At 39.6% G+C, this 19,327-nt stretch overlaps 1 protein-coding gene across 1 annotated transcript in view; it reads right to left on the bottom strand.

Moving 5' to 3' along the window:
* Nucleotides 1-19,327, bottom strand: part of LOC134789728 (kinesin-like protein KIF21A) — a 121,038-nt gene that overhangs the window by 67,303 nt on the left and 34,408 nt on the right. Inside the window, exon 3 of the mRNA XM_063760360.1 lies at nucleotides 4,555-4,783. Within this exon, the coding sequence (XP_063616430.1) occupies nucleotides 4,555-4,783 (229 nt within the window). The remainder of the gene's footprint in view (nucleotides 1-4,554; nucleotides 4,784-19,327) is intronic.

Genomic DNA, 19,327 nt, shown 5'->3' with positions numbered 1-19,327 from the left:
TTGCCATCTGAGATCACACGACACCTCAAGATCCTTAGGGGCCACCCACACTGGCGTCAAATACAGTGTGCGCTAACCCGAGCATTGTCACGGCCCCGGTTCTGTTTTTCGTAACTTTATATGATCTGCGCATGACATTGCCATCTGTGATCATACGACACCAAAGATCCTGACTGGTACTAGTATAAAAGAAGGATTCGGTTTCGGGGTGTCTTGGTAGCTCAAGTTGGTATTGGTAGAGCGGCGAACTTTCTCCGAGACCCGAGTTACAGGCGGTATTTTCAATTCGATTTTCTATACTCTGTAATCTCTGTATCTTTACACGCTTAAAACATTACACGATCAAATAATGTAGGTTAAAGTCAGTCGTTCAGTGACTGATCCAGGCGGTTTTGTAATTGGTCGGTTAACCAATAAATGTTATAACTATCCGAAAATGTACAAATTGTTTGTTTACTTTTATTTAAATACCAAAAGATACAGACTATAAAGTACCTATTTCATAATTAATAAACTGACTTTGACAATTTCAAGGTAATCTGATATTTTTGTTCGAGAGTTACACTTGAATTGCGCAAATTAGACACTAGATTGGCCAATCGAACTTTCGCTTTAGTATCAGGGGCCCTACAGCGAAAAACGAAGTTTCTTTATCTGCGTCTCCATCACTCGAATATGCAAGAGCGATAGACAGTTGTTTTTCGATTTATAGAAGTTGGCGATAGGCCCTCTGGGATGCGATAATTGAATGAAATACTATATATTTACGAGTACGTTCTTTCATTGACGTAAAAGGCAAAATCGTAAAAATTAAAGTATCACGACCTTTAAAACCAGTAACATTGTTAATGTGGGTCACAAGCTCACAAGATCGCAGAGTAGCCAGGCGGTCTCGGATCTGAGGGCCTACCGCGAACAACGAAGTTCGCAAATTGCGGGCATCTCTCTCTTTTACTCCAATTAGAGTGACAGAGAAAGATGGCCGCAATTTGAGAACTTGTGATCGCAGTAGGCCCTCTACTTCCAATAACCGCAAGCGACATTAGTCTCAAGTATCAGTGTAATTCATACACTGTTAATCCTATTTTCCTTTAAGCGTTTAAGCCGGTAATCGGATAGCTTAGAAGCGAATGGTCGTAAGTATACGTAACCGCGGCACGCTTATTTGAGTATTGGTATACCTTATGGGGTTGCAATAAGGATTAGGAATGATCAGTGTAATATGTACAGTAGTGTAAGGTTACAGCATTCTTCTTTTAAATTTTTGATGTTAGCTGGCCAGTGACCTTACCTTTAATTTGGCAAATGAGTGTCTTTCGGCACATCTGATATTTTAGTTTTAACAAGACGTAAGTGGACCGATTCCTTATTTGTTGCGATATTTCTTTTTTGTTAGATTTGGATACAATTTGGTAGGTAGGTTTGAAGAGCTTTTCATTCTGGGCGGAATAAATACTGAATCTATATTTGCCAAAATAAAAATAAATGGCGGGATGACCTGGACGCATATCTTAACGACTGGCCGGAGATTGCTCCAAACCGAGACGAATGGAAATCGAGGGGGGAGGCCTTTGCCCAGCAGTGGGACACCGTATAGGCTTATAATATAATATAATATAAAAATACATGGATTTTTTCGCTGAGTTACGAAGGCACCATTCGTTTTCGTAACACAGGGAAACATTATTCATGACAAATGGTGCTCTTATTCTCTCTTAATACAGGGAGATCTATCTATTAACTCTATATGATATGATAGTATCAACCCACATATGATCAAAATCTGATGAAAAAACATCGACAATATCAAATTTTTTAGAAGTTTTGACGTTTAAGTCTGTGCAAATTTAGCTTAGACAGAATCCACTGACCTAAGTCATTCTGCGCAGAGCGATTTTCTTAAAAAAATGTCATTACAGGAAGTTATATTGTATATTCCTTTGAAAATAGCGTAGCTATAAAGCAGCTTTTATATTACCTGCAGTTAACTTCGCATTGTTGAACCCTGAAACCTATTTTGAACCCTGTTCTACTAAAGTCAATAACCATTAATGTCGGAGTTGCTCCATGTATAGAACCAAAAGCCTCGCAGCTTAATTCATAGCTGTTCCAACTCATATTGCGACTATTGTTCGAATCAAACACTTAATCAGTGCAATCACCAACACAAGAAACTGCTGTTTTTGCAGTGTTTTAGAAGTCTCCAAATTGTGAACGGAAGGTTGACCCGAATGCACCCCGTATGTTAAAGCCTGCTACACCTTCTATTATCAATACAAAACCCACAAAATAAAAAACCATTTTAAGTAAGAACTACGGTTCTGCAACGTTTTTACGGTTCTGGGTGTTCTAATACTGGTTTAGCGACGGCGGTTGGTGCACAGAATACCGTCTTTGAACAATGCTTGCAGTTGGCTTCATTATGCAACGGGTCAAGAACCCTTTCTAGTGTATACAAAGGTGGAGGATTGTTGGAACTTCTGTGAAGTTACGTCTTTTTGGAATTGAGTACAGGCGTTGGATAGAATTGTGCATGCGACTTGAGAAAATGTTTGCTAAAAGTTCGCTTTGTACACCTTTCCTTACAACGGTAAGGATAGGTTTGTTTTTCTTTCACTTTGTAATGCCGTGAATGTTGAAAACTAGTGGACGAAGCCACACGAAGCATAAAAAATAGATTATGGAAACATGCAAGTACATGACCAGATGCGTCTAAAAGATCTGTGAACATCAGCTGCCGCTGCTATGGTGTAAACAACAGATAAAAAAATCAAGAGGAAATATTTTTTTTTGTCTACGTGTTTAAGATCCCGGTGGCTACTCGTACTGTCCATATACCTCAATCCACAAACAAAGCGGCCGCTGACGTCCACGACACTTTAGGTAGTTGAGGTGCATTCACACAACAGTTAACTTTTGTGTTGCACACATGCACACTGTTGCTCCAGAAAAGTTAAATGCGGCCTTGATGCACCTTTTATGATACATCACCCTTAATCACTGAGCAAATGACACACGCAATTTGTATCTGGCCTGGAGTGTAATAAGTGTAATAACAGACAGGATATTCGATAAGTGAGCTAAAATACATCAAAACGGACAAATGTTCGCCTCGAGCTAATTGTAACACCTGCTAGACTGGCGGTCGCCGCTCCCATGTTGACTATAGTGGCTAGACCATTAAAGATGTTGACTCTTTTCCACTGCTTGTGTCAGACATTAATACACCAACAGGTTATGTATTCGTTTACATTTTTACAATGATGCAGTATTATTTAACATCATCCAATTTGATGTCAATTGTCAGGTCGTTATTAGATAGGTGCAAATCAAATGGGTAGGTACTTTCATTTTTATTTTTTTAGGATCCTTTCTGCTCATACTTACTTAAGGAAACGGAAAATTTAGCTCGAAAATACCTACGAGTATGTCTGGCGCAAGGATAGAACTGATGTATAGTTTGTCTAACAGGTTTATTCTGATTTGAATAACAAGATAAGAGTTGGATCTGGATTCGTTATGGATCTGTTATATAATTCCTATTCTGTTATTAAAATTAAAATACGCATCTGTAAGCTAACTTTGTATCGATTAGAACAGAACAATGTTAGGGTGTTATTATAAACATCATAATTTCCTAGAAATTTGACATTAATGATAACATTAACACACTCTATCATTGCAAATGCTATGCATTTGGCTTGCTTGGTCCGACTTTGAAAGCCTATGGAATATGGAATGTACTAATTGATTGATAAAAGATACCGTCCACCGCCCGCATATCGTGGATTCTGTTATAGTACGGTTACTTCACAATTAGCGTTTTTGCCGCATATCATCACGGAAACGTTATAATTCTTCATTGTTTTAGCACGCTCGTCCGATTAAGCCGTTTTGACAGATGCCGCAATTAGAGTGAGTGCACTGACACGGCGAGTACAGAAATGACAATTAATTAGTGGTTACATAAAATAATACAATAAACACGACATTTGAGTGTTTCGGTCGTTTCGAAGCTTGTAAACTGGCGATAAATGCTATAAGCTTTATAAGCATGGGGCCAGGATACTCGTGCGCTAAATCTCCTAGCAACCTCCACGACGCGAAGCACTTTAATAATAGGTATTTCTACTTAGGTACTTTCTACGTCTTTTCCAAATTCTATACACATATTTAATTTTTTATTTTTTTATTTCGAACATCACCTGCTAGTCAATAGGTAGGTAGTAGGTACTCGGTTCGAAGGATAATATATCGAGACGATAGTCAACTCTATTTCCATCTGTAGCCACCTCGAGGCCACGCACCAGTCAACAATTATTTTCCGTTTTTGTTTCTAGTATCAACCTGTCTATGAGTGTGGTATTCCATCTGTCCAATGTCTGTGCATCTCCTCTCTCACTAAGCAAAATGTGAGACGCAAGACACATTGGACAAAGAAATTGGACAAGTGGAATACCACCCTAAGCCAGAACAGTGGCGTTGTAGCCTCTGTCCAAAGTCGGAGGCTCTTGAGTCTGAAACTTTTAATGTACTTATGTTTCTAGTACTAACCTGTCCATAAGCCAGAACAGTGGCGTTGTAGCCATCGAGAGCCGCCTCCACCAGCTTCCTGACACATGTTTCATACACCTCTTGCTGGTCGACGCTAGGCTCGAAAGCGAAGTCGAATGTGAAGCCCCGTTCAGCGCCCAGGGCTACACCGCCTTCGCCGGCCGCGCCGCCCGCGCGCGCGCATATCGCGCATCCTTCGACGATCTCTGCTGGCGTTTGCGGCCGTATCCTGAAACGAGAGGTAGAGTTAGTTGGTGTTTAGTACGGAGAGGATATATTCTTATTAACCTATGTGTGGATTTTCAAATGTCCTTAGAGAGACGATATAGATGCCAGGATCAGGGATAAAAAAGAATGAGATCGTAGGCTAGCCTGTCAGTAGCACCGTCACTAAAACACGTACCTACTCATCCTTTTGCACACAGAAACCTTTAGTGTCATGGGTGGCTCTGCACTGATTCAGGTAATGGTATAATCGTTTTAAAAGAGTCGATGGCTCCTTAGAGGCGACTACAGTTATTAAATATAACTGGAGGCGCCTTCAAGAGCTTACTCCTCTGCCGAAAACCTTGCACAATTGTGCAAACTTTTCTATGGACTGACGTTTATGTGACATGGCTTACAAATAGCCATACATTTGACCTGCCCCTCCCCCTTTAAAATCGGCAGACTGTTTTGTACGGAAAATGACAGACAAGGCGTCTCCAGCTACTAAATTCTCTAAGCTTGGCTCCATTGACTTTAAGTTAACTTTAGTCTATTTATACACCTAGGTAGTACATAGAGGCACGCAACTAAACTCTCTTTGAATCTGACACAGTTTCCATTGTTAGCCGAGGTAATGGCTGCAATGTGCACCGCACGCGACGTCAGCCCTGTGATTTCCATTTACCTAGGCATTACGTCGGACCAATCTAAGTGGGACCTAGAAATTCGTAACAAGTATGGAGAACTGGGAACACTTATGGTGATTTAGCTAATGTTGTTAGAATAATATCTCAGGCATCTCGGCGTAGCCTTACAGTCGAGTAACTTACAGTCGTACCTTTTTTTTTTTACTTGAAGTTACACCAAGTTCTGTTTGGAGTTGATTGCATTACCAAACGTAGGAATGTCATTCCAAGTGATAGAAAAATAAAGTATTTACGAGTCACTGAGTGATTCTTGCCAAACTACAGTTTTTTGTCGTGGTTTAAAATTCTGAGTACAGTCGATTAAAAATAAACTAAGTGCGGGAATTTGTTTACCTACAACTTAAACGAAAAGTTCTAACAAAACCGCGTGCACCTGTCAAATCAAACAGCTCGGCCGACATTCACAATTACCGCTGCTATGGGCAAAAGCGGAAGTTCTATATAAGAAACGTGGAAGCATTTGCTATGATTGATTCGTAGTATATTCACAACTGGAAAGTCTTAAGAGGAAAATCCATACATACATAAGATCGTGAACTTATTCCTCGCGGGAAGATGACACTTTAGCAATATTTTATGACATTAAAAATCTTTAGTTTAATGTCAATAATTATACATATTATAATAATTAGGATTGTCCAAATACTTAATGAAAACGCAAAGTCTCTCCAATTATTATAATACAATTAGAAAAAGAAGAATAGTAACTTACGCGCGAGATACTGTCGCGATGCACCTGTGCTACAACTGCCTCAGTAGGCCAAGCACATGATTGGTGCGACAGTATCTCGCCGCGAGATGGACGGGTGTCTTTTTCTAACTATATTATTTAAAGAGGGACGGGTAGTCTATCTCGCGGCGAGATATATACTGTCGCGCCAACCATGTGCTAGCCCGGCTGCATGCATATGCTTATGCACTTACGTCGTTTATTTGTCGTTTGCAAGCCGGCTACGTGCGGGTAAGTGCATGTGTGGTCCGCTAATGAAGCATGCAAGACACATCGCATACATGAATGGATAGTGCATTTGATGTGTGGAAGTATTTTTGGCTCAATCTGAGGTGACTTTAAATATACAACTAGGTACCAATCTACAATTTCAAATGGTGGTATTCAGTTTCCTCTTTTGCGGTCATTCGGTATTTCGGAAAACAGGCCTGGCCTATATGCACATGCGACTTCAAAGGTGTCGTTACTTGATTACTTGTACAGTCACATCACAGGCAATAAAATATCTTGCGTAACGAAAGACGCAAAAATAGAGTGCCATATATTTTTGAGTGCTTTATTGCGAAATATATTATTGCCTGTGACTGTACCTAAATAATAAACGAAGATTAAATCTTCCGACATCATGAAGTTGTCAGGAGAGATTTCAACGTCTACCTACCTACTTCTCACTTTCAATTCTATTGTTGGTTTGCATCAATAGCATGTAAATCGTATAAATTATTACTCGCGTTATATGCAACACGCTAGGTACCTACCATTAACCATTCATTATACACCATGTTAAATATTACTTTAGTTTTCCAAAGATTGGAACAAGGAGAATTTCTTCAAGGAGAATTTTTTGAAAAAACTTACGAACTCCCTGTTCGTTGGCTATTTCTTTACTTTCTGGGAGACTGTTCTAAAAGATTACCAAGCGCATAGATTATGGATCGCTGAGCCTTTTGCCCAAATATTCGTATTACAAATCATCTGTGACGCAGCTGTACAACGCGATATCAAACTATGAAATAATTCGTTTTTTTTTTCAGACGAGCCGGAATTTTTTGAGTATTCTCTCGAAAAGAAGCTTCATGTGTTATGTCTAATTTTAATAAAACTTAACACATTCACCGCTGAGCTACGTCGCAGCCGATAACATCGGTTTCCCGGTATGTGCGGGAATGCTTGGTAGAGGCAAAACGACAACGTGTCGTGATTAGCACTGAATGGGTTAAGTCGGACTTATTAGAACTGAAACACAGTGGAGTCTTAAAGATATGGACTCCAGGGACTCAAACCTATACTCTAAGCACTGGTTCGCCGAGGCAAACTGTCGCAGCCAGCCCTCACATTCCTCACAATAAGAGATATGTCTCATTGTTCGACACTCGCACTGGCTATTACCACAACGCCAATCCAAAAAGTAGCAATGCCATACATTTTGGTCTACACTTACTACCTTTTAGTCTTAAGACGGTGTCAAATGAAAAAGCGATATGTACCATCGCGCACACTGTTAACAGCTGTCCAACGGTAAACCTTATTCCAAAAGGCATAAAAATAAGGTCCACCGATGGACAGTTAGGAGTGTGTTTGTATGTGGATATTGTAGGCGCTTACGGTATTTCGGTTGTAGCAGTAATACTGCAACATGCATGTAGGATGTCGTTTGAAGTAAGTTGTTTAGCAAATAGCAATATGCTTACGACAACAATTTTAACCGACCATCGACTTTATGCCCTTGTAATAAGGTTTAAGAATTGTCATTAACGGTGGACGATGGTTATTGACGCGAAGAGCCACTGGATTCTTTTGTTTTCGTGGAAACGGTGTAGCGTTAGTAAAGCCGCGTTTTCACTAAGTGCCTCTTGCACCATTCCTCTAACCCGGGGCACCCGGGGTTAACCGATTAAACCTGGAGTTACCATGGTTACCATCAGGACAATTTGATACTGGGTTAACGGTTTGACCGCTTAACCCCGGGTTAGTGGGATGGTGCAAGTGGCCCTTAGTATGATACTATATTGACCGAATTTACTCGAAGGTTAGACCTACTACTAATGCTCGTTCGAATAGGCCTGTTGCAAGTAACAAAGAATCACGGAAATAATGGTTTCAAAGAAACATATATATGTTAATATGATTCTAAAAACCGGCCAAGTGCGAGTCGGACTCGCGTTCTAAGGGTTCCGTATATTACACAATTTTTAACAATCAGTGCCGGATTAAGATATTTTGATTCCCTAAGCATTTCTAGGTGCCCCCTCTCCCTAGGGTCATCAAGATTACATTGATTTTTTGGTAAATTGAGAGAAGTTCATTGCCGCATTACAGCTGAGAATGGAAATCAGTCACATCATTTTATCACGAAAATTGACAGTGCCGCAGCAGTAATGTTGCAACAGAGTAGACGTGCGCGCCGGTAGAAAAAAATCGGGCGGCGGCGCGCCACGAAAAAATCCACGGCGGCGGCGTAACGCCGGCGGCGTGGGATTTTCAACTTTTCAATATACGTATAATGAAAAACCAAGATTAACTCTAAATCAACAACGGAAAAAATCTCAAAAAAAACTGTGTTACATCGTTTTTTTGGTTTATTGTAGAAAAATCATGAAAAAAATCTAATTATAATGTTGAAAAAAACATATGTCAAGTATGTTGGACGTTGCTATGATCGGTGTAAATAAAAAGATACGCCGCGTAATGAAAAGACGTCCAGTATTTTGGACACGCCGAGTATAGAGTACCTACCTACTGTATGTGTATAAGGGTTTTTTAGTCCAGTTCATGTTTTTTAAATAAATAAAGAATAATTGCATTTTTTAATTAGAAATACACTTACTGATAATGTTAACTTATGTAATGAATTTAAGTAAGTGAAACCTATTATTTTTATATTTTTGCAATAACTTTATATCTCGTAGGTGGTAAAATTTTACCAGTCATTGACGTAATTTATTTCACATTAAATCTAACTTAGCGGGGTATCCTAGGAAGCAGTCACATCTGAGCAATGGTTTTTACAATAATGCATGCACTTTTATCTAAATTTTCGTAATAAATTTCTCAAATGAAATCGGGTCTGTCTCTTGATGAAAACAAATCCACACACACACACACACACACATACACCACATCCACAGGAAAAAAAAACATATATTTTTTTTTTATCTATTTGGTTCATTACGTTGTATTACCGCAAGTAATGACTTTTTAGAACGTTTTGAAACATCTAACATCCCTCTATTTAATTTATTTAGCACAAAAACTACCAAAAAATTTAATAATTTTACTCTTCGCATACTTGGCAACGTCCAACATATTGGACTTAGCAAAAGTGCCGTTTAATCGACAACGGGCAAAATAATGGACATTACACCTTTTACACTTGTTTTTACCCATAAACACAACACATTTTTATGTAAATCATATTACCACGTAAAAAACAGACCAGTTAGTAACCTATTACACGTTTTAACGCTGCTTAATACTGTCATATAAAAAAAATGAAATAAGGGGAAAATGTCAGTCTGTCGGATGCTTCCTTGCAAGTTCTGCGTTCTGTAGGACTTTGACAAAAAGATTATGTTCACACTGGTTCCCAATATTATCTTACTTACTTAAAAATAACATATCATTCAAGTAGTAGTAGTCGTAGTTTCCTGGTAGTGTAAGTACGCTACCAGGGGAAAGTAACGCTATGCTTTAATATTTGGTGCAGAATTTTTTTCTTGGGATGTCCAGTATAGGTGACGTTATCGATTTAAGGGTTAAAATAAATCAAGCAATGAATTAAAAAAACGGAACAGTCGGAACGCTAAAGCTAGGCACGTTGCACGTGCTTTATATCCATTGATTTTAAATTTGTACCCTCTTGCGGGTTATGTCTCGGCGCGAATTTTAGACTACCGGCGGCGGCGGCGGCGCGCTGTCTCCTTATGGCGGCGGCGCGCCGCGGCGGCGCGCACGTCTACAACAGAGTACCTAATGCTGTTGCAGTCGCCACCCGAATGTCACCTTTATCATTGCTTAGAAAGTAATAGAAACGCGAGCGAAGCGAGCGCGAAAATTTTTCGATATAAAAACGCAATTTTAGTTTTAGTCCCAACCAGGCGCGAATCCAGGATTTCATACAGAGAAGGGATGGGACAGTTTTCTATCAGCCTAGCTTCGCATAGGGCTCGATATTTAAGGGTCTCAGCGAGGTTGTTTTCATACATAAAATATGCAAGAAAGCAGAGCTTGGAATTGAATTGGCGAAGTGTGAGAAAGGCAGTAGGCCCAGCTGCGAAAGAGGAAAGCTTGGATTTGGATCCACGCCCAAGTGTAATTAAGGCAGAAGATCAACTTTGCCGTAAGGCAGAAGGCCTCGCATAAGACCTAACGCCGAACCGCAAAAGAGTGGGTTGAAATCGAATCTATGCATGTAATCACGACTCTTCTACTGCGACCGATTGTTTCCCAAAGAATTACGCGCCATTATTTTTGCAAATTAGCTTTTGGACAGCTAAAAAAATCGTGTGGTAAAAACGATGTGTCTGTCCCTAATTTTAAAATTTGTTCACCTTTTTCAACCTGGCATTTTGGTGCCCCCCCTGAACGTGGTGCCGTAAGCACGTGGTTGTTTTGCTTATTGGTTACAAAGTCTTTATTAATTCAACCATTAAAGTCGACGAGTACAAAAAACTTTGAGCTAGCTCTCAATTTACCATTTTTTTTTAAACATTATTTTTAATTTGACCTTACAATTACTCGTAAGTAGGTAAGACCGTTAAATATTTAAAATGATTATCTTATCAGAAAATTATCACCAATTACTCTAAGAAAACTACTACTCTAAGTAATCCGGCACTGTTAACAATGTATTTTTTATGTGAAACGTGAGTGAAATCTCTTTAAAAAATCCGTAGGGGTCGGATCAAAAACTGTAATTAAGTCCGACTCACGCTTGACTGTACATTTCTAATAGGTTTTCCTGTCATCTATAGGTATAGACCAATTTTATGTATTTTTTTTTAATTTAAGACCTAGTAGTTTCGGAGATAAGGGGGGGGGGATGGTAATTTTTTGCCTATTTTCTTGAATAACTTCTAAACTGTTTATTCGAAAATTATAAAGAAAATATATTTGAGATCCTTACAATAAGCTCTTTCATTTGATATGTAACATGATATAGTTTGAAATCTTTAATTTTTTAATTTTTTCATTTACCCCCCAAAAGTGGCCCCCATGTTTAAAATTCATTTGTTTACGTTACATGTCCGTATTTGGGTCACAAACTTACATATGTGTACCAAATTTCAACTTGATTGGTCCAGTAGTTCCGGAGAAAATCGGCTGTGACAGACGGACAGACAGACAGACAGACAGACAGACGCACGAGTGATCCTATAAGGGTTCCGTTTTTTCCTTTTGAGGTACGGAACCCTAAAAATGGCCCAATCTCAGTATAAACTGAAGGATTATTAATATATTCAATAAAATAAAACTGCAAAATTCTCCAATCGGCCATTATTACTGAAACGCCAATCAGAAGCGTTCTAAACAGTGACGTCATCAATCCATAACATATTTCTTAGAGCAACATAGACAACCTCATTGACCGAAATCCATACGTTCTCACCAAAGAGTTCGAAGGTGCAAAAAAATGTTATTTCGCCACTAAACATTTATTACGTCCAAAAAATATTATTACACGATATAAAGGAGATATTATCTATTTGTTATTATCTAAATAAAATGCTAAATAATACGATATTTCACCAACAAACTTTTTTAATTATTTGGCTGAATGGAACTATCATTGCCATGTTGATTGTTGGCTGTCGTAACTAGAAAAAATTAAAAATTATAAAAAGTAAAACCGGCGCTCGGTGATTTTCACTCAAAATTTACATGTATCTAAATAATTCATCTTAAATTGCAACCGTGTGAGAGTTTTTGTGTAAAATGAGTTATTGTGATAAATTTTTGTAATGTATTTATCATCCCTAATCGTAATATATGGTGCTGAATTAACAATATCATTCGGATTCAAGGGAAATTCGTAACTGTAAGTATGTAAACACCCTACCACCAACTAAATGGTGACGTCACAAATGTCGTGCGAGGCGTTTTCGCGCGAGTTTTAAACAAGCTATAATAAAATGCAATTATTTATGTTAAATCTTCTACGTATAGCTGAAATATTGTGTTTTTCGGAACCAATACAAGTGTACCGACAATAATACAAGGGATTTCAAAATTTATCATCAGGCCTGTATGTTGATGTGACAAACAGGTGCATCAGTCAACAAACTTATAATAGACTGCATACTAGGATAGGATGTGGTATGGGATGCCTTTTAATAGCCAACGCGTCTCTCGAAGGGTCACGGCCTGTTGACGGGACGCATAATTGGTCCTTCCTGTAGGCATAATTCAATCGTGGACGCTTTGTAGTGATGCTTAGTTCCTGCGGGGGAATCCGTGCTGAATGCCATTGCCAAGCGAATATGGTCATAGAAAAGCTAATATTGAGATACTGTGACGCAATTAATTGGAAACTAAACGTATATGTGGAATGTAAATTATAAAAAAATACAAGACCTCAGTTTCAAAATTAAACTTTTTTTTACTTCCAAACTAAAAATATGGTACCATTCGATTCCTTACATTTTACTGAAAAAAATATTTTATTACAATTATATACATAAACGCAATATTTCCTTGTCAAAGTAGCACAATTAGAAAGACTACATTATTACTTAACGAAAGTATTGTTGTTTGCATGAAAATTCTCTACTTCATTTCTTGCTAATCTACATCTAGATGATACGAGTATTTCTCAGACTACAACTATCTTAATTAAGCGATCATCTTGTTAGACACTCTATATAATTATCAGAACACCGTGTTAAGTATCCATTGTCATAAATAAGTGTACACATATTCAAGTTATCTCATTGAGATAGAGTTAAACAACGTGTACATATTTCTGACGCCGTTCGAACGAGAAACTGTGGCTATAACAATGGGGCTGGTATTTGTTTTATAGCATTTATAGTGATTTGAATCTTAAACATCAAACTACAAGGTTTAAAATAGCGTAATTCTTAGAATGAACGCGTTAATAAAGACCGCACTGAGAAAAATTTGCTACTTATGAAGCTAAAAATTGTAAGTAGCTTGCAATTTGCTACTTACTACGGGTGCAGCATACTTAATACAGCTGCCGCATACTGCTTAATGGTGCAAGCTACTTACGCGTTTAGGAGATACACAATGTTGCGTACGGGCATTGCAATATTGTACGTATAATGTCAGCGCCTACGTAATAAGTATGTTATACCCGTACAATACGTAGTTGTTTAAGGAACTTGAATGTAAGTAGCTGCCACCATTACCCATACATATTCGGGTACATTATCCAGTTCAACCTCCTACTTATAAGTAGCTTATACCTTTATAATAAGTAGTTTTCAACTGAACATGAACATAAGTAGAAAACATCTTTATTCATACATGTGTTGGTTATCATATAGAGTTGTTTAAACGTACACCTTCTACTTATTTAAAGGCTTTACTTACACGATATCCGTATCTTTACGAATACGTAGGCGAGTTACGAGAGTTGTAATACAAATACGACCTACTATACAGTCCCATGATGAGTAAATATGCCGATTCATTATACGTGTGCGGTCTACTGTTATACATGTAGCAGCTACGTATCTTACGTAGCCCATGCCAGTACGTAAGGACCCAGTCACCTGACGCTAGCACGCAAGCTACGTAAAATACGTAGACAGTGCCATGATGAGTAAATATACCGATTCATTATACGTGTGCGGTCTACTGTTATACATGTAGCAGCTACGTATGTTACGTAGCCCATGCCATTACATAAGGACCCAGTCACCTGATGCTAGCACGCAAGCTACGTAATATACGTAGACAGAGCCATGATGAGTACATATGCCGATTCATTATACGTGTGCGGTCTACTGTTATACATGTAGCAGCTACGTATGTTACGTAGCCCATGCCAGTACGTAAGGACCCAGTCACCTGATGCTAGCACGCAAGCTAAGTAAAATACGTAGACAGTGCCATGATGAGTAAATATGCATATTCATTATACGTGTGCAGTCTACTGTTATACATGTAGCAGCTACGTATCATACGTAGCCCATGCCAGTACGTAAGGACCCAGTCACCTGATTCTAGCACGCAAGCTACGTAAAATACGTAGACAGTGCCATGATGACTAAATATGCATATTCATTACACGTGTGCGGTCTACTGTTATACATGTAGCAGCTACGTATGTTACGTAGCCCATGCCATTACATAAGGACCCAGTCACCTGATGCTAGCACGCAAGCTACGTAATATACGTAGACAGAGCCATGATGAGTACATATGCCGATTCAATATACGTGTGCGGTCTACTGTTATACATGTAGCAGCTACGTATGTTACGTAGCCCATGCCAGTACGTAAGGACCCAGTCACCTGATGCTAGCACGCAAGCTAAGTAAAATACGTAGACAGTGCCATGATGAGTGAATATGCCGATTCATTATACGTGTGCAGTCTACTGTTATACATGTAGCAGCTACGTATCTTACGTAGTTCATGCCAGTACGTAAGGACCCAGTCACCTGATGCTAGCACGCAAGCTACGTAAAATACGTAGACAGTGCCATGATGAGAGAATATGCCGATTCATTATACGTGTGCGGTCTACTGTTATACATGTAGCAGCTATGTATCTTATGTAGCCCATGCCAGTACGTAAGGACCCAGTCACCTGATGCTAGCACGCAAGCTACGTAAAATACGTAGACAGTGCCATGATTAGTAAATATGCATATTCATTATACGTGTGCAGTCTACTGTTATACATGTAGCAGCTACTTATCTTACGTAGCTCATGCCAGTACGTAAGGACCCAGTCACCTGATGCAAGCACGCAAGCTACGTAAAATACGTAGACAGTGCCATGATGAGTAAATATGCCGATTCATTATACGTGTGCGGTCTACTGTTATACATGTAGCAGCTACGTATGTTACGTAGCCCATGCCAGTACGTAAGGACCCAGTCACCTGATGCTAGCACGCAAGCTAAGTAAAATACGTAGACAGTGCCATGATGAGTGAATATGCCGATTCATTATACGTGTGCAGTCTACTGTTATACATGTAGCAGCTACGTATCTTACGTAGTTCATGCCAGTACGTAAGGACCCAGTCACCTGATGCTAGCACGCAAGCTACGTAAAATACGTAGACAGTGCCATGATGAGAGAATATGCCGATTCATTATACGTGTGCGGTCTACTGTTATACATGTAGCAGCTATGTATCTTACGTAGCCCATGCCAGTATGTAAGGACCCAGTCACCTAATGCTAGCACGCAAGCTACGTAAAATACGTAGACAGTGCCATGATGAGTAAATATGCATATTCATTATACGTGTGCAGTCTACTGTTATACATGTAGCAGCTACGTATCTTACGTAGCTCATGCCAGTATGTAAGGACCCAGTCACCTGATGCTAGCACGCAAGCTACGTAAAATACGTAGACAGTGCCATGATGAGTGAATATCCCGATTCATTATACGTGTGCGGTCTACTGTTATACATGTAGCAGTTACGTACCTTACGTAGCCCATGCCAGTACGTAAGGACCCAGTCACCTGATGCTAGCACGCAAGCTACGTATAATACGTAGACAGTGCCATGATTAGTAAATATGCATATTCATTATACGTCTGCGGTCTACTGTTATACATGTAGCAGCTGCGTATCTTATGTAGCCCATGCCAGTACGTAAGGACCCAGTCACCTGATGCTAGCACGCAACCTACGTAAAATACGTAGACAGTGCCATGATGAGTAAATATGCATATTCATTATACGTGTGCAGTCTACTGTTATACATGTAGCAGCTACGTATCTTACGTAGCTCATGCCAGTACGTAAGGACCCAGTCACCTGATGCTAGCACGCAAGCTACGTAAAATACGTAGACAGTGCCATGATGAGTGAATATGTCGATTCATTATACGTGTGCGGTCTACTGTTATACATGTAGCAGCTACGTATCTTACGTAGCCCATGCCAGTACGTAAAGACCCAGTCACCTGATGCTAGCACGCAAGCTACGTAATATACGTAGACAGAGCCATGATGAGTACATATGCCGATTCATTATACGTGTGCGGTCTACTGTTATACATGTAGCAGCTACGTATGTTACGTAGCTCATGCCAGTACGTAAGGACCCAGTCACCTGATGCAAGCACGCAAGCTACGTAAAATACGTAGACAGTGCCATGATGAGTAAATATGCCGATTCATTATACGTGTGCGGTCTACTGTTAAACATGTAGCAGCTACGTGTCTTACGTAGCCCATGCCAGTACGTTAGGACCCAGTCACCTGATGCTAGCACGCAAGCTACGTAAAATACGTAAACAGTGCCATGATGAGTAAATATGCATATTCATTATACGTGTGCGGTCTACAGTTATACATGTAGCAGCTACGTATGTTACGTAGCCCATGCCAGTACGTAAGGACCCAGTCACCTGATGCTAGCACGAAAGCTACGTAAAATACGTAGACAGTGCCATGATGAGTGAATATGCCGAGTCATTATACGTGTGCGGTCTACTGTTATACATGTAGCAGCTACGTATGTTACGTAGCCCATGCCAGTATGTAAGGACCCAGTCACCTGATGCTAGCACGCAAGCTACGTAAAATACGTAGACAGTGCCATGATGAGTGAATATGCCGATTCACTATACGTGTGCGGTCTACTGTTATACATGTAGCAGCTACCTATCTTACGTAGCCCATGCCAGTACGTAAGGACCTAGATACCTGACGCCAGCACGCAAATTACGTAAAATACGTAGACAGTGCCATGATGAGTAAATATACCGATTCATTATACGTGTGAGGTCTACTGTCATACATGTAGCAGCTACGTATCTTACGTAGCTCATGCCAGTATGTAAGGACCCAGTCACCTGACGCCAGCACGCAAGTTACGTAAAATACGTAGACAGTGCCATGATGAGTAAATATACCGATTCATTATACGTGTGAGGTCTACTGTCATACATGTAGCAGCTACGTATCTTACGTAGCTCATGCCAGTATGTAAGGACCCAGTCACCTGATGCTAGCACGCAAGCTACGTAAAATACGTAGACAGTGCCATGATGAGTGAATATGCCGATTCATTATACGTGTGCGGTCTACTGTTATACATGTAGCAGCTACCTATCTTACGTAGCCCATGCCAGTACGTAAGAACCTAGACACCTGACGCCAGCACGCAAGTTACGTAAAATACGTAGACAGTGCCATGATGAGTAAATATACCGATTCATTATAAGTGTGCGGTCTACTGTTATACATGTAGCAGCTACGTATGTTACGTAGCCCATGCCAGTACGTAAGGACCCAGTCACCTGATGCTAGCACGCAAGCTACGTAAAATACGTAGACAGTGCCATGATGAGTAAATATGCATATTCATTATACGTGTGCAGTCTACTGTTATACATGTAGCAGCTACTTATCTTACGTAGCTCATGCCAGTACGTAAGGACCCAGTCACCTGATGCTAGCACGCAAGCTACGTATAAGACGTAGACAGTGCCATGATTAGTAAATATGCATATTCATTATACGTCTGCGGTCTACTGTTATACATGTAGCAGCTGCGTATCTTATGTAGCCCATGCCAGTACGTAAGGACCCAGTCACCTGACGCTAGCACGCAAGCTACGTATAATACGTAGACAGTGCCATGATTAGTAAATATGCATATTCATTATACGTGTGCAGTCTACTGTTATACATGTAGCAGCTACGTCTCTTACGTAGCCCATACTAGCACGTAAGGAGCCAGTCACCTGATGCTAGTACGCAAGCTACGTAAAATACTTAGACAGTGCCATGATGAGTAAATGGGTATCGTCTTGGGTCGTCCCATTAGGTTTTTGCCAAGTTCTTAAATTAGTCCTATTCTGCTTTCGTCACCCATTCTACATTCGTCACTTTTGTCGGTGGGCTTCCTCATCTTTGGTCATATTTGTTGTTTGCCTTTTTCTTATTCCGACCCATTCCGGTATTTTTCATTATCTTGTTTGGGCATGTTCGATGTTAGTCTATCTCGTATTCAGTCTCATTAATTATTCGTCATTTTTCTTCGACACGTTCGATATTGGTCCCATTCGGTTATTGACAATTTCTTAATTTGTCTTATTCTGTATTCTGTCATATTCTTCATTCGTCACTTTCGCTGGTAGTTTTTGTCATCTTTGGCCATATTTGTTGATTGTCTTTTTCCCAGTGTGGTTATCAATTTCATCATCCCTTCCCTCCCGTGAGCGTCATAGAAGTCGCCCTGAAGAAGGTTGACAGCAGTTACCAAAGCTTTAATCAGTCTGAAACTATCTAAGTAGCCATACTACTGTGCCCTGGTCTAAGACCAGGCACGGCACGACGTAGTAAGCCCCGTGTCCCCGTTTTGGATTAATCTGCCCTACATTTGTATTGTTTAGGATACATTTAATTAATATTTAAGTATAAGGATTATTGTTTATGGAATCAAAACAAAAAACAAGACAAATAGTAAATGGGACGAATATCGAATGGGACGAATATCGAACGGGACGAATATTTAACGTGACAAATAGAGAATATGTCCAAATTTCAAAAGATCCTAAATAATAAAAATACGAAATTAGAATAAGACCAAAGACGATATTACGAATAACGAATGAGACTAAAAAAAGAAATTGACTAACATCGAACATGCCCAAAGAAGATGATGACGAATACCGGAATAAGCCGAAATAAGAAAAAGGCAAACAACCAAGTATAACCAAATATGAAAAAGACCACCGATGAACTTGACGAATGTAGAATGGGTGACGAAAGCAGAATGGGACTAATTTAAGAACTTGACAAAAAACTAATGGGACGACCCAAGAGTATACCAGTAAATGGGTCATTCCACCGTTTCGGGTGTTACACTTGAACTCATAAAATAAGGTTTTATTCGATATTGTAACAGGAACTAGGAGGTTAAACTATTGATTTATCTACTACTTTGATAATATTTTCTTTTC

The sequence above is a fragment of the Cydia splendana genome, chromosome 4 (genome assembly GCF_910591565.1).
Source record: "Cydia splendana chromosome 4, ilCydSple1.2, whole genome shotgun sequence".
Classification (NCBI taxonomy): domain Eukaryota; kingdom Metazoa; phylum Arthropoda; class Insecta; order Lepidoptera; family Tortricidae; genus Cydia; species Cydia splendana.
This window is presented reverse-complemented; position numbering and strand designations above follow the sequence as displayed.